Below are 23099 nucleotides of genomic sequence, written 5' to 3'. Positions count from 1 at the left end.
AAAGCCGGGATATGATTGGAAGACACGGACGGCCACACGTCAATGGCCTTTGCAACGGCTTTCGTGATTGGTTGTTCTGATCTGTCACTCATCACCATCCAAACGAAAGCTGTTTGAACTAGTTAGGCGGGCGGATCGTAAAAGGGGCCGTTTTCATTTTTGCAAAACACTTATATCTAGATCTAGACATTTTTATCAAACCTTTACGCTCCGTGCAGTGTGTTTTTATTTATTTTATTTTTCCAGCATTGAAGACAATTACAAAGCATAAACAAAGGCGCGTGAACCAGGAATTAAAAAGATTAAAGCTTCACATAATCATAGAAAAGTAATCTAAGTTGTCCCTATCTAATTTGGCAGGCAATTATTATTATCATTATTAAATCCTTCTTGCCATCAATAAGGTATCTATCCTTCTATTATCAATTATTCTCCTGGAGGGGTCAAGGAGGGGTCCACACCAGACTACTGCATGCCCCTCCCAGTCACTTCACTTTACATAACTTACTCACCAATATGTTAAATTCACATCCATCAAATGCATTGATTATCTTTCCTTGAACTTATTATGGAGTGATTTGTCTTCATGAGCTCGGCCCGGTGTCAAGGCATGCCGGCCTCCCCTCCAGTACTTGTCTATCACATAGACATAGCAAACTCTTTGTGTTAGGACCTTGGCCACGTTGACTGCATATGTCTATAGCAAAGTGCCACTGATACACTCAGTACCACAGCTGTGTGATAAAGCAACTTCGAGGCCAGACGGCATCCAAGACTTGCCATAGCATTATCTGCATTAGTGAGAAACGTCAAGGTCACATGACAAATGCTAACTATGGCCTTAATGTTTTATTACACTGATCTGATAATAACGAACTGTCTGGCTCGGCTCATGCCGTCATAGAGAGCCGTCCAAATGGGGTTCAACTGAATATAGAATGCAGTAATAAGTAATTAAACACGTAATACTCAATGATTATCCTCTTCATTTATTGGGATTTAATTTTCTGGGATTTAATCAACCCCAGCAAATGTTCCCCGTGCCACTGGCTGCAACACAAGCCCAAAGCATTATCCATCCACCCCCATGTTTAACAGTTGGAGAGATGATCCTGTCGTGGGATTCTGCAACCATTTTTCCCCAACATACTTTTGCTTATCCACAAAATTTCCTTTGAAAACGTGGAAAAGTCCCAGGGTTCGTATTCCTAAAGCTTATCAATGTAGTACGTTAAAAATATTTGAAATAATAACATTACTTTTGCACATATTTAATGTTTTTTTTTTTATTGTAATTCATTAAATTAAGCAAGTAAACAGCAATTCTGCTTCAGAATATCCAGAAATGTGTCTCTGCATAGGATGTGAACTTATTTACACCTAGTAAATAAAAAGAACTGTGTAATTATCAGTTAATTCTGTCAGTGTATTATCAGAAAGTGGGAGGCTGGCAGCATCTCTGTGGGAACAAGGCGTTTTAACCACTGATAAAACAGACTCAGTCAAATGATGCCCGTTTAATAATTAGTGGTGTTACAGAATCATAGGTCCTGCAGACCGACCCACTTCAGTATGAAACGCAGCGTCGGTGTCGAGCTGAAAAATATTTTCGGCATTGTCTGTCTGTAATGAATATGCAAAGAATGTTAATTAGTCTCCAGGCAGGGCTCGGCCTCCAGTCCACCAAACATATGCATAGAAGCTTAAGTATCTGCTAAGGACCTTAGAAGTGCTGCTGAAAGCCATATTTAGTTTCTCCTTTGACAGAACCAGGGCTATCTAGAGCGCCGAGGCTGCATTGAGGATAGTATCCTTATACAAAATCAGACATAAAAAAAAGTTCTTCAAAAAAGTCTTTTAGTTTTTTTTTTTTACCTTTACTTCATTTACTACATTTACTGTAACAATTAAAAGAACAGATTTCATGCCCCTAATAAGAGTGAGTGTAAGTTAATACTGTGTATAATGTCAGATTAAGAGCATTTATTTTCTAGGCCATTTTTCTCATATCGTCACACTTATCTTAGTCTCTAAAACTGCATCCTCTAAACATTTACACTGTAATCAATGGTTTGCCTGGCAGCGGCTTTCGCTTGGAAAGCACTAAATCAGGTAAGAAAGCTATGAGGGGTGTAAAAAGTGGAGTAGTGAATGTATGTGAGCTGTATTTTATCAGTTAGGAGATTGTACAGTGCTTAAAAAACTATGTGTACAAAAAGTACATGTATTTAAACTCCTGTAAGTTGCTTTTTCTTTTTTTTTTTTGGTGGTGTGTGGATGCCTAAAGGTAAGGACTGTGCCATATACTAAGATGTTTTTACACTAATTAACACTAATTAACACTGATTTACACTGATTTACATGGTTTTACACTGATTTTCACCACATTTGGCTGGATATTTTACTAAAACAGTGTAATACAAATTAGCAGCAACTCTTCTGACTGGCACAAGTACAAGTGATAAGCATTGTGTCTGAAATGTGTACATTTGGCCCCAAACTTAAGGAACAACAAGTATGTTTTACTTGTAATTGACTGAACATACTCACTGAGTACTTACACATCCTTAAATGTAGTACTTTTACATACTCATATTCAGAGCTGCAGCACAGCCATCCAGGCAGTTGGAACAAAACAAAATTTTTTTTGTGTAATTGAGGAGGATTAATTTAGTAAATGTAATTAGTAAAAAGAATTGAGTAAAAGTACTTAATTTCAGTAATACTTGAGTACATCACAAATCTTCCAAAGTAGAACTTTCCACCCCTGAAAACTAGCTAGCTCACAAAACCATAGCCGTGTTAACATCAGCGTACTGCATACAGTTCACACTGCTCTGTCAGCAGTCACACTTTTAATGCTTGGTTGCTTTTCCACCATTTCCATGTTGTCTTTAAGCATTATGCTAATTAAACTGGATTAGCATAATAGCTGGAACCAACCCAAAAATGTTTCTCCCTCTATTTATGACAGGTTGTAATTGACTGCCTAGATGATAAATGACAGAATATTTGAGGATTAATGATTTCATTATTTTTCTTTAATATTCTGAGCAGTTGGTGTGGTTGAAGGGGGCAAGCCCCCCACGCTACAGCAATAAATGGGTTTTGTGGGTGTAAAAGATCTGGATACAAATGTAATTATTTGCCATAAATGCAAATTGTTTGCATTTTTGTGTCTTTGGAAAGCTTTTGGAAAGCAGTTCCTGGTCGCTGAGAACCTAGATTGAGAACATCTCTTTCCGAACATCAGTTTATTACCACCAGTCATATTACCACCAGACCACCAGGAACATTTATAGTGGGTGGTGTATATATATATATATATATATATATATATATATATATATATATATATATATATGTAAAAATAAAACAATAATACTAGTTTTGTAAATATATAAACACATTAATATTATTATTATTTATATAATAATACTATTTTAGAAAATATATAAAGTAATAATAGTAATTCAAATATAAAATAAAATGATATTGTAAACTATTATTTTATTAGTAGTATTTTCTTTCAAAAAATCTATAATATATATATATATATATATATATATATATATATATATATATATATATACTTTTTTTTAAATAGTAAAATATTAAAATTTTAATTAGTTATTGTTGTTTTTTCTTTGGACAGCTTTTGAAAAGCAGTTCCTGGTCACTAAGAACCTGGATTAAGAGCCTTCTTCTCAGAACATCCTCAGTTTGTCTTATTACCGGCAGGGGTATTTACAGAGGGTGGAACCACATTCAAATAAATCACTTTTCTCTTAAAATAAAGACAGACGTTCTTCAAAGTCTCACTTCACAGCAGTTGGGAGGATTAAAGGAGAGCTCTTAGCCTCCTTTATTCAGCAAACTGCACTTCCCCAGACAGCCCCACATCAATATCACATATTTGCCTATTTTTTTTTACTCTAACCACCATGAGAATGTGGTCAGACCGGTGTTTTTTTATTTCTGCTGCAGCTAATTTAACACGAAAACCTTCAAAAGGAAACCACGACATCCTCCTAGAAGGTAAAAGTCACAGCTCAGTACACATCATCCCCACAACCTCAGACAGAAAGGCCACTCAGAACCCTCGCTCTGAAGGCCTTGACTATATCCGTGACTCAATGGCTGTGTAAAAGCTCCACTGGGCCGTGGAGAAGGTGGGGAAGCAGTCCGAGTTGGGCCGGGAGTTAGTCTCGGACGAGGCACAAGACTGGGAGCGGGCCTGCTGTAGAAAGTCCCTGATGTGGCACGGGAGGGTATGAAGCAGCCAGCTTTCCACCAACAACCCGCCGCCCCGTAGCCCTGAGCAGCAGCCCAGCTCCACGGGAAGCTCCTCCAGGTTGTTTCCTTGCACATCCAGCTGGGACAGGTGTCTCAAGCATCCCAGACCAGGATGCAGGGACCCTAGGGAGTTGTTGGCCACGTTTAAAGCACGTAGCTCCACACAGTTTGTGAAAAGCTCCTTGGGCAGGCTCTCGAGTCTGTTCCCACTCAGGTCCAGCTCTGTAAGCAGAGTCAGCGCTCCCACCTCAGCGGGCAGCTCTTCAAGCAGGTTCCCCGCCAGCAAGAGTCGCCGGAGTCGATGCAGAGTGAAGAGGGCCGGAGGAAGGCTCTGCAGCTGGTTGTGCGCCAAGTCCAAGAGCTCCAGAGCTCGAAGCACTCCGACGCTGGAGGGCAGGGCCAGCACCCGATTGTGGGCTAACCTCAGGCAGGAAAGACGTCGGAGATGCTGCAGGCCAAGCAGTTCCTCCAGTGTCCGCAGGCAGTTGTGCTGCAGGTCCAGACTGCGCAGTCCGGTCAGGGCAAGCAAGGCAGATGGAAGCCTCTCCAGCTGGCATCCCTGAAGCTCCAGCTCAGCTAGCCCAACCAGGCGCCTGAGTCCTGTGAGCACCAACAGCCTGGCTCCTTCATTGTGGATCTCCAGGCGCACCAGACTGCCTGCTATCTCGCTCAGCTCTCCTGGGATTCTCTGTACCATCCCTCGCAGCGTAAGGACGCGTAGGTGGCGCAGGTGCCGGAGGCTGCCCAAGGCCCAGCCACGGCCTACACTGGCTTCGCTGGCCAGGCGCCCCGTGAGGTGAAGTTCCTGCAGGCCACGGAGAGAGTATATCCAGCCTGGGATCTCTGCGGCCTGGGTGAAGGTCAGGTGCAGGGACTCCAGGCGCTCCTGTAGGACTACCAGAGCCGTGGGCTCCACCGTGGCTGAACAGTGGTACAAGTGCAGCTCCCTGTGGGCAAAACAAAGAAGATTTATCATTTAACTGCCTAAAAACTGACCATATGTCCAAATATTTATGGACACCCCCTCTAAAAATGCATTTAGCTACTTTAAGGCAATCTCTGTCACCTCAGAGCAGCCATGTTGGATATCTGTGCTGTTAGCTTAGCATCCCCGATCAGTTCCAGCTTCAGCACTTCCAGCTGGCTCAGGGTGAACAGGGCTGGAGGCAGCCGAGGAACGGCCACCAGCTGAAGCATGGAGCGCCCCTGGTGGTCGGAGGTTATCATGGAGCGCAGGCGGGTAGCACTCCAACGGCGTTCCAAGTTCTCCTCCATGAGGCGTGTCTCACTTACAGGAGACAGGAAGACTGACAGGCGCTGAGCCAGCAAAGGATCGTACTGGTCGGTCATGTGTAACAGGAAGGCCAGGTCATTGCTCAGGTCTGGAGCGTCTAGTATGGAGCCAACTTCTCGCAGATGCTGGAAGGAGTACTGTCTCAGGGACCTGAAATCGACACATAGACATCAACATCTATTACAAATGCACAGAGAGAGGGGGAGGGGGGTCTAAGTTGATGTATTCGGATCCATGGGGTCTTCCTGAAGTCTATAATGGGTAATGTGACACATCTTGGTCAAAATACCACAAGGGTCAAGCACCAACAGCACCATTCTCACCCCGTCTTAAAGACCTGTTCAGAAAGGCCGGATTGAGTGTCAATTCCTTTAAATGCTAATGACCCACTTCCCCCCCCCCACCATCACCCTTCTTCACAACTCCTCCCAGCTACACCAGTTCTTAAGCTGCGTCCGAAACTGCGCCCTATTCACGATCCCCTACAGGTGAAAATATAGGGAACCGAATTCCACAAGGTAGTGAACGAGTCCCGACAGCTCCTTAGTAGTGCACTACATAGTGAACAGGGCACAGTTTCGGACACAGTTTATTCTTATATGTCCCCATTTGCACTAGCTTGCTAACCTTTACTTCACCTTGAGTTCATATCTGTCTCACATGCTCACTCTCTCACTCTCCCACACCACACACACTCACAATATCGTCAAAAATCAAGGAAATCGCTTTAATGAGGTTATAAAGGTGCTCAGAGTTGCACATTTTTCATAGGCTGTTATTAAGGACACTTAACTTATTACTTTACTGATGGACATGGATCCTCCACTTATCTGGATAATAAGAGGGTGGAGGTGTGGGCAGTGGTGGCTTAGCAGTTAGAGCTCCGATTGGCTATTGATGACAGGGTTGTGGGTTCGATACCCGGGCTCGGCAAACTGACGCCACTGTTGGGTTATTGAGCAAGGCCATCACCTTCTCCACTCTGGGTGTGTGTGTTCACTGCCCCCAGTTCACTAGTGTGTGTGTGTGTGTGTTCACTACCACGGATGGGTAAAATATGGACGGCACATTTCGCTGTGCATATTACGGAACAGCATGCTCTTATCATGGAGGTTCTCAGAGTAATCAGGCCTATCAGCCGTAACATTAATACCACCTGACAAATACTGAGTAGGCCCCCCTTGTGCCAGCAAATCAGATCTGAGCATGGACTCCACAAGACCTCTAATGGGTGTCTTGCAAGTCCTGTAAGTTGTGAGGTGGGGTCTCCATGGGTCTCATCAATTAGCCTTAGGTGCCCATGACCCTTACCATGACCATACCGGGAACACCCCACTAGACCTGCCTGATGTTTTGGAGATGTTTTGACCCAGTCGTCTAGAACATCACAGTTTAGGCCTTACCAAAATGTCTTAGATTCTTATGCTTGTCCATTTTTCCTGCTTTAGCACCTTCATCACCTTCAAGACCTGACTGTTCATTTGCTGCCTAATATAGAGATCCCACCACTGGACAGGAGCCACTGGTCTTTACTTCACCTGTCAGTGGTGTTAATGTTATGGCTGATTGATGTATACTGGATGTATAAAGGCCACCTAATCCCAGATACAAGAAATCTGGAATAATAAAATTATTATTATCATTTTTTAGCCACATTGTTTCATTTCTTTTACAGTCATACTTGTGAAAGATCCAGAAAAGGGTGTAGATGCCCAGCAGGCCATAAAGGACCACCAGGCTGACGTAAGCTTGCATCAGCTTGCGCAGGACAGAGGCCAGTGAGTGGCTGCACTGGAAGACTTGGTATCCCGTCAGGGCGTGAGAGTGGGGCTGGCAGATGTGACTGAATGAGATGGAACCCAGTAAAGGTGCAGTGTAGCTCACAATCACTGCGAACTTCAGCACCTTGAATACGGTCTGAGCCGTGTAGACCTGAGAGGAGGACGACCAGATGTTTAGAATCCAACCATAAAGACTGAGGAATACTAGCTTGAATGAAGATATTCAGAACCTCACCTTGTAAATAATATCAGAGCTTTCGCAGTGGGCCCGAAACCTGCGCACCCTTTCAAACAGCGCCCTAGCCTGTTCCCCATCACTGCGGTCCAGGGTTGGCCCTGGCCTGGAGCCTTCAGGAACGACGGGAGCTGCTTTGGGCAGGGAGGCAGGTTCTGGAAAGGTCAGGGAGGACAGTGTAGAGCAGCGCGACAGGCTGGAGGGGCAGGGTGAAGCCTGGGCGGCAGTGTTGGATATACTACCAGCTCTGACCAGCAGGGGGCTGTCTGTGCCTGAGTCCAGGCTGGACTGTCGAGTGATAGATGTAAGCACGGGATGCACCTGAGGCTTCACCGCCTGCTCCTCTTCTGGGGGGCGACTGTGAGCGCTGTCCAGCTTGGCAGTTCGTGAAAGTGCCCTGGAGGTCCACGGGGACTCGCAGCACTTGGCCAGGATGGCCAGGAAGTGCTCGATGCGGGCAGATGTCAGGGGAAAGTGGAACCAGAAGCAGCCGCTGGCCAGCAGCAGCAGAGACTGCAGGAGGGTAACGTACGGCAAGAAGCGCGAAAACCATGGCAGGGCTTCGTGGTAGCACACCTGGCTGATGTAGACGTACTGCTGGAAGTCCAGGTTGGTCCGCCGACCCTTAGCTGGACCCTCAGCTGGAGTGGGACCAGAGGTGAAGGGTGGGATGGGCGAATCAGCGCTGTAGTTGCTTGACAGGGACTGTATAGGGACGCACACAATGCCGTCCCGGGACAGTAACAGAGTGCCGGCCAGGATGGACACCATGAGCATGAGCAACACCAGGTAGTCCATGAAGACCTCCCACCATGGCTTCAGCAGCTTATAGCGGCCTTGTCGCTCGCTAACAGACCACAGCTCTGACAGAGTGAACATGGCCCTCGGATAAAGAGAAAGAGAGAGAGAGGGGGTTAATAAAATTAAACAGAAGAAAAAGACACAGGTGGAACATGAGTGGAGGATCACCGCTGAAGCTTCTCAAGCTGCTTATGGAGGATTTTCACATGTATTTGCACCCCATATCTCCTCCCTGTTCCTTAGTCCCCTCTCTCAGTCCTACCTCTGTTCATCAAGGCCTTCCAGCTCCAAGCAGTGAACTCTCTTTTGCCTTACAACGACCCCCTCGTACCTCACCGCCACGATTAGAGGAGTTTTAGGCCGTAAGTCTAAACTAGAACTATCCCAAACCCGTGTCCCAGTCATCAGGGAGCGTATGGTGACTGATGTTGTCCTGTTATGTTGATTATAGATTAGTGATGAAACATAAAAAAGATGATCAAATTCATGGTAAAACCCAAAAATTACATTTTCCCAGGGCTCTATTTTGCCTTACAACACCCTGCACATATCCTTCCACCATGATTGTAGGGTATATTTAAAGCAAAACCTTCTCAAAACAGCAGCCCATCAACGTCTCAGGTGTCTCAAATTGGACCAGTTTGACTAATTAATACGACTTTATTAATAGTTAACTTATTGATCAACTTCGACAGGAAGTATTGCTATGTTTTGATACTCAGGTACACTCACAAACAACTGGAAATACCGACAGAATACTGGGCTTTACATAGCTTTACTCAAGCAGGAGTAATTGTACTTTTACTTAGGTACAGAAGTACAGTACTTTGCCCACAACGGCTGAATTCAATGGCTTACATTCGCTCCCCATGCAAAAAATTAATGATCACCTTGAGTGTTTAAGGTCGTAATAACATTAAGACCTCAATAAATTAATCAATAATAATAATTGGGCTATAAATGATCAGAAATGTGTCCGAAAGCTTGAGAAAGAAATTTGTATCCAGGGAAAAACTGCTTCTAGAAGTCAGCGCAGGTCCATCACCACCAATTTCCGCAAAATTCCGCAAAAGGACTCCGCAAAGAACCGCAGACCATCAACATAGGACGCAGAGTGGCACGCAGTAGACCCTCACTCACTTCTGCTTAAGATTGAGGAGAATGAGGAGAGTTTCCTGTAGACTGTAGGGATTTCTGCCACTGCTCGTAGACCCGTATGACCGTAAGCTTCCACATCCCTGCAGACTCAGCTCCTTCCTTCACACTGTGGTCTTTGGCCACTGCCCCTCATTTTAGCCAATCATTAACTGCATCTGCTTTGGGAACCATATCCCACTCATCCTCGAATAACGCCATCTGCAGGCGCCTGAAGTTACTACCACTGTGCACACACAAGGTGACTGATTTTATGTCTGGGGAGCTTATTAATCAGTACTTGGTTGCCTCAGCCTGCGCAGAGCTCTTTTAAAAAGGAGTCCAACCCATGCAAAAACAACTGCTGTTGTGTCGTGGTTTCTTGTTTATTAAAAATACTCAAAAAAGAATGGCTCCTCTGCTCAGAGGGCGATTTTTTTACTTTGTACATTATTTTGCACAGTCCCCGAGCACAGTCTGTGACCTCTGACCTGGTGGCCCGTTGTGTAGATTTCCAATTTCTGTGTGTAAACTGGCTTAAATCAGATTTCATGTAAGAGATATAAGGTACATGAACTTGTAAGCCTATATTTTTTACCCCTCTGACTATCAAGCAAAACCCTATATCTCCATTTTTCACTTTTTGCCTTCATGTGAATCTGGCAGTGGTTCTTTACAATGTATTAGAATTTTATGATGATTTAACCAATAGAAATGATTTATAAATCCATAACAAATCCATTAAAAGGTGTTTACTCACTGCTCTGCAATGCACAGCGCTTTCAGATGCTCTCCAGAGCTTCACAAGCCTTGCGTCCTCTCCTGAGCAGGCCCGAATGCCTGCAGGAACACAGGCTGCATGGCTCTGGATGGCCCTGGCCGGTGCAGTCCGGTTCACTCGAGTCTCCCCGTCAAACTTCAGCAACTTCTCTCTGAGAGAGCGAGAAAGAGAGGGGTGGGGGGGCGCACAATGAGTGGGGCGCGAGTTTCTGGGGCCTTTTTGAGGTTGCCATGGCGAAGGGAACAAAAAGGCTGCATACAATGCTGGTATTCATGAAGCACAATGTTTGTTCGCTGTTGTATGTTAGCCTATATGCTAACATGCTGCTGTGTGTAATAACCGACAGGTGAAGATCAGCCCTTATTGACATTGTACTGCAGAATTTAGCCTCTTTAATTTAACGCATCTGTGGAAGTGAACACACACACACACACACACACACACACACACACAAGTACACACTACTGAATAGGGGCAGTGAGCACACACCCATGTGGGCAGGGAAACAACTAAGGGTCAGGTGGGCTAGTTTAAAGGCATCTCCGCTGTTTACACCCATCTAGCCCTACTTTCTGCCGGTCCAGGGGCTCGAACCAGCAACCTTCTGATCCCAAGCCTGCTTAACCAACATTTAAGAGGACCCAATTTCATATTTAAAGGGCCATATCCTACTTGTTCTTGTGTAATATCCCCCCCTGGTCCATTTATAGTACATTGTCTTTATGGTTTATGTACCAAAAACAGCCATAATCCATTAATACACGCCCATTTCCTAACCTTCCCTTTTTCTGTTACTGTTCCTTTAAGACTGACCTCTGTTCTGATTGGCTGCCTGACTGTGATTAAGCCTCACTAAAAAGCAGCTCAGGTTGTATATAGAACGACATATTATAAAATTGGATCATACTATATGTCACATGTGCTATGGACAAAAGTATTTGGACACCCGCCCCTTCATTGTTTCTGCTAAAATCAAGGGTATGATGACCAAATCCCCAACTCCCCATCTCAACATCCCAAAAGTACTGGATGGAGCTCCATCCATCATTCCAGAGAACCCAGGTCTTTCACTGCTCCACAGCTCAATGCTAATGCTAATGGCATTAGGCAGCATGGTGCCAATAGGTTCATGTTTATCTGCTCCACACAGTCCTATTCTATTGGCAACTACGGGGACTACAGGGACTGTGTGTGTGTGTGCATTTGCACATCAGTGTCAGCAACGGGTGTAACTTAAAGTAGCTGAGTGCATTCATTAGAAGGGGTGTCCACAAACATTTGGACACACACATATATATACATAAAACATTTACATTTAGCTGATGCTCTTATCCAGAGCGATTTACACGGTTACTCGTATTACAGAGGGGGGCCAGTGTGGTGTTAGGAGTCTTGCCCAGTGACTCTTATTGATGTACCACAGCATAGTCACCCAGCCCGGGAATCGAACCCCAGTCTCCCACATGGTGTGGTAGCTCAGCAGCAGGTAGTGGTGTTATCTGTTGCGCCACACCAACCACAACAACTATAAAAGCCGGGCCATAGGGTTCAGACATCAGGCATTGCTATCACACAGACAGCAGATGGCGCTGGCACTGAGTACATGACCCGTTGCTGGCGAGTACACTGGAGTCAGTCTCGGCTGGATGTTGTATTTGAGTCACATCCCAGCTGTTCATACTCGAGTGTGTGTCTTCAAAGCAGTGTAATATGAGTAACATTCGCAGCCAGTAAATTGGTGTGTGTGTTCAGCTGCAGCGCTCGATAACTGAACTGTCTTCTTTCATCTCAACTAGGTGTGTGTGGTGTTTGTACTCCGTGTACTCGGAAGGTTCAGGTGTTGAACCAAGCATCAAACCCAATAGATCGGAAAGAGCTTGCACAGATGTGTGTGTGTGTGTGTTCAAGAGACGAGAGAGTGTGTGAGAGAGATGTGCTGCATATTTTTCACAAGCTAAGGCCGAGCAGTCACACTTATTTTAGAGCGCTGTGAGGAGCAGTAAGCAGAAAAAGTGTGACATTAGCACATTGAACCACTTTGACATCTTGAGAGATACAGAGAGTGAGCGAGAGAGAGAGAGAGAGAGAGTGAGCGAGAGAGAGAGAGCAGAACTGCCTATTTACCTTCTTTATTCTGCACATACGTCTGTACTACAGAGGCCTACAGAGATGCACAGCCCACCAATACAAATACGGCCACCTGTAGGCTCCAGGTCTTGGGTCTGGTGGAAAACCCCTATGCTCCTCAGTTCTAGCAGGAATTTACCCAGTCAGATTTATACACCGTCTGAAGGCGTCTGGAGGGCTTAGTGCCTCTAAAACCCGCCTCGCAGAAACGTACTACATGACACTGTTCATGTAGTAGCCTGATGCTTGCACCATTGATTTACAGCAGTTGTGAGAAGGCCTATAATCACCATGCTTTCCGGGCAGGATCTCACAGTGAAAGTAAGTCCCTTTCTGTACATAAGCTGTGTAGTGTTCTCTCACCTAGGTCTACCCCAGCCTACACTCCTGACCTGCCGGCTTTGCTCTTCATTTACACACACAGCACATCCATCCATACATACATACATATTGACCCCGGTTAGTGTGGTGACACCTTAATTTGGAACCCCGGGACGCTGATGGCTGGATATTTCTGGTTGGGGGACTGTTCTCAGTCCAGCAGTGACATTGAGGTGTTTAAACACTCCAGCAGCACTGCTGTGCCTGATCCACTTGTACCACCAGTGACCCATTACCCTAATAATACCTGCTCTGGTGTGGCTGTGTGGTCGTGATCACTGAAAAACAGGGTGAAAGGAGGCAATGCAGAGAAACAGATGGATACAGTCTGGAATTAGACTGTGCTTAAACTACAAATTGCTGTCAAAGGAAAATGAAGATGATATAATAAGGCAGAGTGTATCCTAAACCAGGGGTGGTCATAATATTCTTATATGTCTGTGTGTATATGTGTCTATATTTATATATAATTGTTCCATATATCAGATGGGAAAATTCTGTATGGGATTATCCAACTATGCTAAGGTAAATACAGCTTTCCATTCTAGGACCTGAAATTGCAGACCTCAGGAAAGTGAAATATCATGCCACAGGCTGTGTACTGTGAAAATGCCTCCCGCTGTGGTGATGGTGCTCACTCGCAGGTATCAGCAGGACGTTCGGGTGTAATCTGTCAGTTGCTGTAAAGTGGAAATCAAAACGAATCATTAAAGGTTTGTGATATATCACACTCGCAGCTACCAAGAATACCAAGAATATCTGTTTGCACATATTGATGTGTGTGTGTGTGTGTGTAGGCCTGTGCATGTGCATATGTGCATGTGTATCTGTCTGCAAGTGTGGGCTGAAAGAAGCGTCTTGTTGTCCTTCTCAAGACCCTGTGGCTTCACACCTCTCCCTCTCTTGACACAATCTCACCCATTAACTCAGAGGAGGGTTGTGCAGGGCGCGGTGTGTGTGACAGAAAGCCCACACACACTCGCCTTATCCGAAAATACCGCACAGTCACAGATACACCGGCCCATGCAGGCGTCAACACTGCTGCAGCGATGCACTCTGAGACGCGAGGCCAGATTTTTTTTATCTGATAGATTGGCCGTGTGTATCTGCTCGGCCACAATGCAGGGTGGAGTCCGGCGGCCTGAAAGCTTTCGTTCCACTTTACTATTAAGATCACATTGTGTGTGTGTGTGAGAGAGAGAGAGAGAGAGAGAGGGAGAAAGAGATTATTAATAACTTCTAAAAGAAACGCTTGAAAGGAAGTCATCTGCAGGGCAGGGCATGACGGCATGACCACAAGTGTACTGTGAACCAACCCTGTGAAAAAAGAAAGTGTTCAGGGCACCAGGGTTAAAGAGGAGAACTCGCAAACTGAACAGTTTCAACCTCTATAAGAATGTCCGGCGATCGTATCCAACGGACCAACGGACCAACATGCTCATCTGGGGCTTACAGCCCACCCTAAGCTCACCTGGGTTTCATCTAGGCCCCGTATTCTCTGCCCATCCCAGCTGGAGTACATGTGTAACCCCCCCCTGGTCCCATCACGGACCCTGGTGGGACCAACATGAAACCCATGGCCAAAACCTTCAGGTTCGCAGTTGGGCTACCCAAACAGGCCCCACATTAGCATGCTATCTGGGCATAATCCATATTTACTGCACTGTTATCTTAATTTTTAAGCCAGGTCAAATTGATTAACCATGAAATCAAGAATCTTGGCCTATATTATCCAGGTAATCTTGAGGTAAGCCTAAGTTATACAGAAAACCGTGAATTCCTGACCAAATATGGAGGCCTCAGAGCAGGGGTCAGCTATTCTGGCCCTGAAGGGATTCCTGAATACCTGCTTTTCCAGCTCGAGCCCACCTGATTCTACCCACCTGTTAATTACCATGTTTAGTAGGTCTGGAAATCTCCAGCCCTCGTTGCACCACCTCTGCCTTGGAGTTTCTGAATTTTGGCCTAGATTATCCAGCTAATTTGAAAATAAATCCTGACTTTGACTTTGGATAACTTTAGGTTCCTCGATTTTAGCCTTTATTAACCAGGTAACTTTGAAGACTGTATTTGGATCATATATAATCTAGACTTTGAGGTTGTTTAGATAACTGGGACTTTGGACCTTTATGCTAGTTCACAGGCTAACAGTGAAATTGGGACTTGTTGCCTAAGCTATCTTGCTAACTTTGATACGAGTTTGATACGAGTTATCTGGTAAGTCGCTCTGGAGAAGAGCGTCTGCTAAATGCTGTAAATGTAAAAAATACAAAAATAATATATATATATAATTTACTTATTACACAGTTATTTACTTGTCTTTGGTGCTACAAATATATACTGATATTTTAACACTATACATTGCTAAACTTTTCATCATATTGTATCATATATCGTAATTTCTCTTAAGCATATTAAGACATGATTTATGTATTTTTTTGCAATTGTCCAGCCCTACTAGAGGGTATGGGTAACTGGGAAATCTTGACTTTGGATGTAGGTTATCTGGGCGAAAGGTAATCCGTCTATGATGGTATATATTATTGTAAAGGTCTGAGTTGATTGGTTCGTTATGCTCTTTGATGTGTTCTTGTAAGTCTGTTTATCACCCAACATCGTAACACTGCCTTGGTGAAGGACTGCGGTTCGGTGAGTAAGAAGAATTGGGATTTCTGTGTTAACAAGGTCAAAGCTTGGATTAAAGGACTTGACTGAAGCCATGATGAGATAAGGGGGCACTAATTTTGGTTTGTTGTCGTTAAATTACAACCTAAATGTTGGATGAGTCTGCATGGTTACACTGTTCGGTGCACTTAATGACTATAACATAGTTAGATACAGAAATGCTTGTGAATCAGTTGAGTCATCAGTCTGGAACATCTGAAAAACCCCACAAGTGATAGGATCACTGAATCAGATGTCAGATAGCTGTTCTCCTATTTACTGTTGAAAAGAGGTTAAATATAGCAGTATAGTTATTATACCACAGTGCACCAAGGACCAGACGCTGTTTCTGGCCAAATCTCTCTTTCACACTCCAGGGTCTTGCTCCTCATGGTAGCTAGCTACCTGTTTACCATGCATGCTTTGCAGCTTCAACAGTCAATGGTGTAGCATGTAGGTCCTGATCACTATTTAGAGCTTATTTATTAAACCAGATGTATTATATAAGATATTATTATCATTATATTATTTAACTCTTTACATATGAGGTTCTTTGCCCTGATAACTGTTCACATCACATCAGTTTGATAGACCCTAGCACTGAACCCTGTGGGACTCCACAAAATATGCTAAACCAAATTTCTATATTAGGATTAATTACAGAATATATATATATATCTTATTACACAGTTATTTACTTGTCTTTGGTGCTACAAACATATACTGATACTAAACTTTTCATCATATCGTATCATATATCGTCATTTGTCTTAAGCATATTAAGATTTGATTTTTTTTAGCAATCGTCCAGCCCTACTAGAGGGTATGGCAAACTTATGAAATCCTGTTTACCATGCATGCTTTGCAGCCACAACTGTCTGTGGTGTAGCATGTAGGTCCTGATCACTATATAGAGCTTATTTATTTAACCAGTGATGTATTATATAAGATATTATTATCATTCTATTATTTACATATTTATTTACATACACATTCATTTATTTACATATGAGGTTCTTTGCCCTGATAACTGTTCACATCACATCACTTTGATAGACCCTAGCACTGAACCCTGTGGGACTGTGGGAGGGTGTGGCTAACTTGGAAATCCTGTTTACCATGCATGCTTTGCAGCCACAACAGTCTGTGGTGTAGCATGTAGGTCCTGATCACTATATAGAGCTCTATTAGAACTATTATTGGGAATTATCAGAATTGAATGAGGTAGTGAGCGATTTCGGACACCTCTTACGTGTGTTTAAGCTCAACACATTCTTAAGGGAGAATGTAGTGTCACAGTTTAATGGTGTCACAGAGGCAGGGACCAACACAGTGACCAATTGTGATTATGACACTTAGGCCTTGAGTTCAAGCCACATATGGCTTAGTCAGCATTTGGTCAAAAAAACGTTTTGAATCTGTGTGTGTGTTTTTAGCACAAGATTTCCAGTTAGCCGCTACCTGACTAGCTAGCTAGCATCCATGAGTAACTGGGCCTTCAACATGCAGCGTCTCCTAAAAAGAAATCTGGCTGCTTGGGGTTTCTGTAAATCCTGTAAAATCAGGAGTTTTGAATCATAGGAGAATTGAAAATGGTAAATTCTCTGAAAAATCTCTTTAGTTTTACTTTCACAATTTCTAATGATTTGAGTCCTGCTTTCGAGTGTGTAGACGTTTGTGTGCTACTTTCACTTTTCTTTCTGGCAGCATGGCGGCTTGACCTCAAAATATCTAGTAGGCCTGCATACTGTATCTATACTGGCTTTTAAGGCCTAAATACTGTAGCCATGTTTTTAGTAGGCCTGTATGCTGTATCTAACACCCATGTGGATATCACTCCCTGCGCTATGAATAACACCATGCTGACAAATCTTCAACCAAGGTAAAGAACCAAGAACTCTTCCCTTTTTCTTCATCATCATTCATCAAAATTATAGTAGAATATGACCTCAGTTGACCTGCTTGGTTATGTTATGTTCAGATGAGCCAGATCTAGCTATGATGGAGTTTTGGATGGCCTGGTGTGTAGATAGGCTAACAGCTATCTTGACCTCAGACAACCTACCAGCACACCCCAGATAGCATTAGCTTACAGAAAAGCTAGTTAGTGATTAAATAGGTCTATATACTGTATATGTACTGTATTGAGTAGGCATATATACTGTATATACACTGCATTTAGTATGTATATATACTGTATATACACATCATTTAGTAGGCCTATATACTGTATATATACTGTATTTAATAGGCATATATAATGTATATATGCTGTATGAAGTAGGTCTTTATACTGTATTACTATACAACATTTAGTTGGTCTATATGCTGTACATACTACATATAGTAGGCCTCTATTCTAGGCATATATATATGTATATACACACATTGCATATAGTAGGCCTGTATGCTATATATATATATATATATATATATATATATATACTTTTTTTAGTAGACATATATATATATATACTGTATATATTCTCTAGGCCTATATACTGCACATATACTTCATATAGCAGGCCTATATACTGTATATAAACACATTGTATATAGCAGGTCTGAATGCTGTATATATATATACACACAGCATACAGGCCTACTGTATACAATGTGTAAACAGTATATATAATGTGTACACAGTATATATATACTGTATAGATACTGTGCTTAGTAGGCCTATATACTGCACATATACTGCATGTAGTATTTGTATTTGTATACTTGTACATTTTTAGATTATGAATACAATGGACTTTTCTTGATAAGAGAATAAGGTTATGTAAATCAAAGGCACTTCATGAAAAAGATGAAACACCATCAGAAGATTTATTTGTGTGACCAGTTTTATGGCTTTTTGTCACACATCTTGTAAGCTAACCAGCAACGCCCTGTGGAACTGCTCTGCATAATGTTGGTGATATCATGCTGTGATGTCTTTTTTACAAGACTGTCTATTTAAATGTCTTGAGTACCAGCGATTGCCACGGTTCACACACCCCCAGCCTCCTACTCTCATCTCATAGCGAGTGTCAAAAAGTCCGAGAGAAGAGAGAGAGCTGGCAGGAAGAGCGGGAGATGATAGACGCTGTTAAGAGCAGGATGATAAATAATGAAAGCAGGAGTTGCAGTGTATTAGGCCACTGAAAGGGCAACCTGAGGGGTTACCAGACTATGACTACGACAGCCTTCTGAATAATGTGGTGGGATTTTTTTCTTTTTTTTTGTTGGCGATTGTGTTAGAAGATGACGATCATGATTAAAATGACAAAAAGATGATGAAACTGTTTCCACACTGGAAAGAGTGCAGTGAACATTCGTCCCACATGAATACAATATACTACAGAAACATCTCTCAGTACACTGTACTGTGCAGAAGTCACAGACCATCCAGCATTTATGTCATTTTCAGTCCATATGATGTTTTGGGGGGATTTTTCTGATAAGCTTACTCACATAATGGGACTCCTAACAACCACACAAGGCCTAGTGGACCACCAGTGCCTCCCTCCCAACAGATAAACAGCACCTAAAGCTTTCCTCTCTGACAGAGGGAAGAAAGCCCAGCTTCAGTCTTGCCTCGGGTTAAAAACATCAGATTTTTGTGTTTGTGTGTCCATAATTTCCATCCGTCCTTCCCTGTGGGAAGACAACCCAATGCTGGGGTCTGAAAGGATGTGGAGGTCTTACCTCATGAGGGGAGCCTGCAGGTCAAAAGTTTGAATCCCGAGCCATGCCGCTTTGCCATCAGCAACCGTTAGTATGAGTCAGAGAGAGCACAATTAGCTGTGCTCCCTCCGGGTGGGTAGATGGTGCTCCGTCCCCCCATCATTCTTGAAGTGATGGCGTGGTGTGGTGAAGCTTGTATCAGCAGGTGGCTGGCTTCCCTTGTATCGGATAAGACATGTGTTAAGTCCTGCCCTCAGAACAGCAGACCTACCACCTAAGAGTCCAGACCTCAACATCATTGAATGTGTTTATGAACCTCTGAGACCAAACACATGGAAACTGTCCCTACTGTCCACAGAGGAAGGCTTTCTACTAGACTTGCTGTGAGGATTTGATAGCATTCAGCAACAAGAGCTGCGTTAGTGAGGTCAGGATGTGACCAGGCCTTGGGCCTGAACAAGCTGTGTGTATGTGTGTGTGTGTGCATTTTCACATCCGCGTCAGCAATGGGTGCAAATTAAAGTAGCTGAATGCATTCATTAGTAGGGGTGTCCGCAAACTTTTGGACATATATTGAAGACAATGGGCCAACTAATTTGTGAAACTGTACGAGTATAATGGCAAGAAATGAACTTTCGGAGACACGGTCCATCGTTTAAACCACATTCGGAGGCAGTCAGGGGCGCATGTGACCGCATAGCATTTGTAGTGTGAACACTAAGGCCTGTCCATGCATCATCGACGGTAACAACGCACCGCCCATACCAACCACATCGTTTCTAAGGCATGTGAAAATTCAGCCACGGGTTATCAGTAAATGCCCCAACAACAACCCGTACCCACGGGGTGGAGACTGGACGGGCTTCATACATACAGAAGAGCAAAGAAAGTGACACACGAATGCTGTAAATCAACAGGAAATGACCATTTTCTATTTCCTGTTCATTTAGAGGCCCCGAACACTTATTATACCACACTGAGAGAGAGAGAGAGAGAGAGAGAGAGAGAGAGAGAGAGGTGTAAAAAGTGGGGAGCTGAGAGTAGTATGGTTGGGGGTGCTGAGCAATAATGGAAAGAATAAGATATTGAGTGATCAAGAAAGGGGGGCGGGGGGGTTTTGTGGGCCGTGAGAAAGTGACACCATGTATTTCACTCTTCCCCTCATTCCCTCACGCAAACCACAGCCTCTCCCATCTCTCTCTCTCTCTCTCTCTCTCTCTCTCTCTCACACACACACACACACAAAAATAGATCATTTTTACTGCTGAGGCCGCTCATACCACACATCAAATACTGACATACAATAAAAAACAATAATAATAATTATAATAATAATAGCATTGGCAGTAAAAGTAGTACCATCAGTAATAGTAGCAATAATAATAGTAACACAATAACAACAATAATAATAATACAAGGATGATAATAATATGAATAACATAGTAGTAGTAATAAGAATAATCATAATAATAATAACAAAAAACATTATTAAAGTAAAAACACTAATAATAGTAATAGTAGCAAAATAATAATACAAATACTAATGATAATCTGAATAATATAGTAGTAGTAGTAGTAATAATAATACTAATAATCGTAATAATAGCAATAATAATTATTATAGTAATAATAAAAAATTGTATATATAGTAGTAGTAGTAAAATAATAATACAAATACTAATGATAATAATATGAATAGTATAGCTGCAGTAGTAGTAGTAATAATAATAATTATAATAATAACAATAATAATTGTTATAGTAAAAATCATATATCGTAATAGTATATAATATATATATTAATAATACTAATGGTAATAATTAATAATACTAATGGTAATAATACTAATACTGTTGCAGCAGTAGTAGTTATCATACTAATAATCATAATAATAACAATAATTATTATTATAGTGTAACTGTAGCAAAATAACAATACAGCTATTATGTTGTATGATGTTATGACAGCAGATGGTTTAATAAGTAGTGCATTTAAATGTCAATAAAACACACACAGGTTGGTTTAGGAATTTAACAGGGTTGTGGGGGTTTATGGGACAAAATAACTCAATTGAGGGGTTCGAGCTACGCAGTCTGGGTTAAAATGTTAAAAACGCAACACACCTGAGACCCATCCCATCAGCGACGTATCAAGACCCTTATCAACTGGGTCAGGTATGTTGGAACTGCTGCTGCTACACTAAAGACAACTGGCCTAGAAGCTGTGGCAGGACCCCGCTGGGGCTTTTAAGGCCATGTTCTGATGAATCTTGTGAATCTCAAAGAAAGACTCAAAGACCAGACGAAGCTCAGACTGATTCACAGCACTGTTTTGGTATGGAACATTTAAATACCTCTTCCACACACAGCCACCTTTCTTCTCAACAACCCCAAACCCCCCGACATTCAGGTTCTTAGAAAGCGGTGTTCATGGCAGGCAAGGAAACCAAAAGATCAAGGGATAGAGAGAAGCCCACCGAGCCTCCCCCCGTGCCCCCCCTCCCCATATCCCCCCAAAACGCTTCAGCTCTTCTCAGCCACCAAAGCCACTGCACCGTCTGCACCAGCTGCACCCCCATCGCTTCACCTCCCTGGAGCCCTGGAGAAGGCAGGCAGCCCCCCGCCACAACCACCACACAGCACAACACACACCACCAGAGTGAGAGAGCGAGAGGAAAAAGAAAAGAGAGAGAGACAATAAGACACCTGACTGGGGGGTGGGGTGGGGTGGGGGGCTTACAAAAGTGCTTCACTGTTCACTTAAGAATAACCTCAGCTAGTTTAAAGACTTCTTCTTCCCCTCTAATCTTAGACTCAATATGGAGACCATAATACTCTTCTCTTCGCCTGAGTACTCTCAGAAGAGGAGGGTCTTCAGTCTGGGTTTGAAGACAGCGAGTGCTGTTCAGGCCCCCAGGGGAAGTTCGTTCCACCACTTCGGTGCAGGACAGAAAAAAGTCTGAACGCTCTTCTTCCGTGGATCTTAAAGGATGGCGGGTCGAGCCGAGCCGTACCTGAAGCTAGAAGGGCTCTTGGTGCAGATCGGCTTTTGACCGTCGCCATCAAGTACGGAGGGGCTGTCTGGTCCAGTCTTGTATTTGTAGGTGAATCTGATGACCTGGGCGGCAGCTACAGGAAGCCAATGAGGAGAGAACACCAGCAGAGGAGGAGCTGAACATGGCTGAAGGTAGAAGTGGTGAAGACGACCCGACCTGTGCCGCTGCCTTTCTGGCCTGATGGTGCGCAGAGGAAGACCAGCCAGAAGAGAGCTGCAGGAGTCGAGTCTCGAAGTGATGAGAGACTGAACGAGCACCTGGGCGACTCTCTAGAGGTTGAGGAAAGGTCGAATTCTCTGGATGTTGTACAGGAGAAATCTGCATGACCAATGAGAACGATAACTGATCATCCATGACTACACAGAGACTTCGAGCTTCTGTAGATGGAGTGGCAAACTCCAGCGCATAATCAGGACAGCAGAGAGGATCATAGGCTGCAATCTGCCAACGCTTCAGGAGATCTACATCAGCAGGGCGACGAAGTGCGGACCCCTCTCATCCTGGACATCACCTCTTCCAGACACTCCACACTGATAGAAGAATCAGAACCATCAAAACCAGCACAACACGGATCGCTAACAGCTTTTCCCCAGAGCTTTACGGCTCCTCAACCACAGTGGACACCTCACACCCTAAACCTAATCTATAAACCTAATCTATAAACCTAATCTATAACTGAACTGAGCTTCTAAACTTCACTGAATCAAACTAGACTTCACTTCAACTCAGTACTAATTTATAACATGCATAACCTTTACACTAGGATTATTAGCACAGCTGTACAGATGTTCATTTTTTTTTGCAAATGCTTATGTATTATATCTGTACATAATAGTCTAAAAAACATAATATTCTTATTCTTATTTTATTTATTGTTT

General features: G+C 43.3%; 1 protein-coding gene across 1 annotated transcript; it reads right to left on the bottom strand.

The window, feature by feature from the left end:
• Window positions 1-3640: 3640 nt before the first annotated feature.
• LOC140551162 (volume-regulated anion channel subunit LRRC8D) lies at window positions 3641-10443 on the bottom strand. Its single transcript, XM_072674538.1, has 5 exons — window positions 10302-10443; window positions 7607-8489; window positions 7272-7522; window positions 5363-5740; window positions 3641-5243 (listed from the first exon to the last, which is right to left on the bottom strand). The coding sequence occupies exons 2-5, from the start codon at window positions 8483-8485 to the stop codon at window positions 4121-4123; spliced, it is 2631 nt and encodes an 876-aa protein (XP_072530639.1). The 5' UTR covers window positions 8486-8489; window positions 10302-10443; the 3' UTR covers window positions 3641-4120.
• Between the last annotated feature and the right edge of the window lie 12656 nt (window positions 10444-23099).

This window comes from Salminus brasiliensis, chromosome 3 (assembly GCF_030463535.1).
Source record: "Salminus brasiliensis chromosome 3, fSalBra1.hap2, whole genome shotgun sequence".
Lineage (NCBI taxonomy): Eukaryota > Metazoa > Chordata > Actinopteri > Characiformes > Bryconidae > Salminus > Salminus brasiliensis.
This window is presented reverse-complemented; position numbering and strand designations above follow the sequence as displayed.

Excerpts from the sequence above, each read along its gene's own strand:
- LOC140551162 (XM_072674538.1), bottom strand. The coding sequence starts at position 8,485 with ATGTTCACTCTGTCAGAGCTGTGGTCTGTTAGCGAGCGACAAGGCCGC. Across the intron at positions 5,741-7,271 it reads CTTTTCTGGATCTTTCACAA|GTCCCTGAGACAGTACTCCT; the intron begins GTATGACTGTAA and ends TGTCGATTTCAG. Across the intron at positions 5,244-5,362 it reads TCCAACATGGCTGCTCTGAG|GGAGCTGCACTTGTACCACT; the intron begins GTGACAGAGATT and ends TTTTGCCCACAG.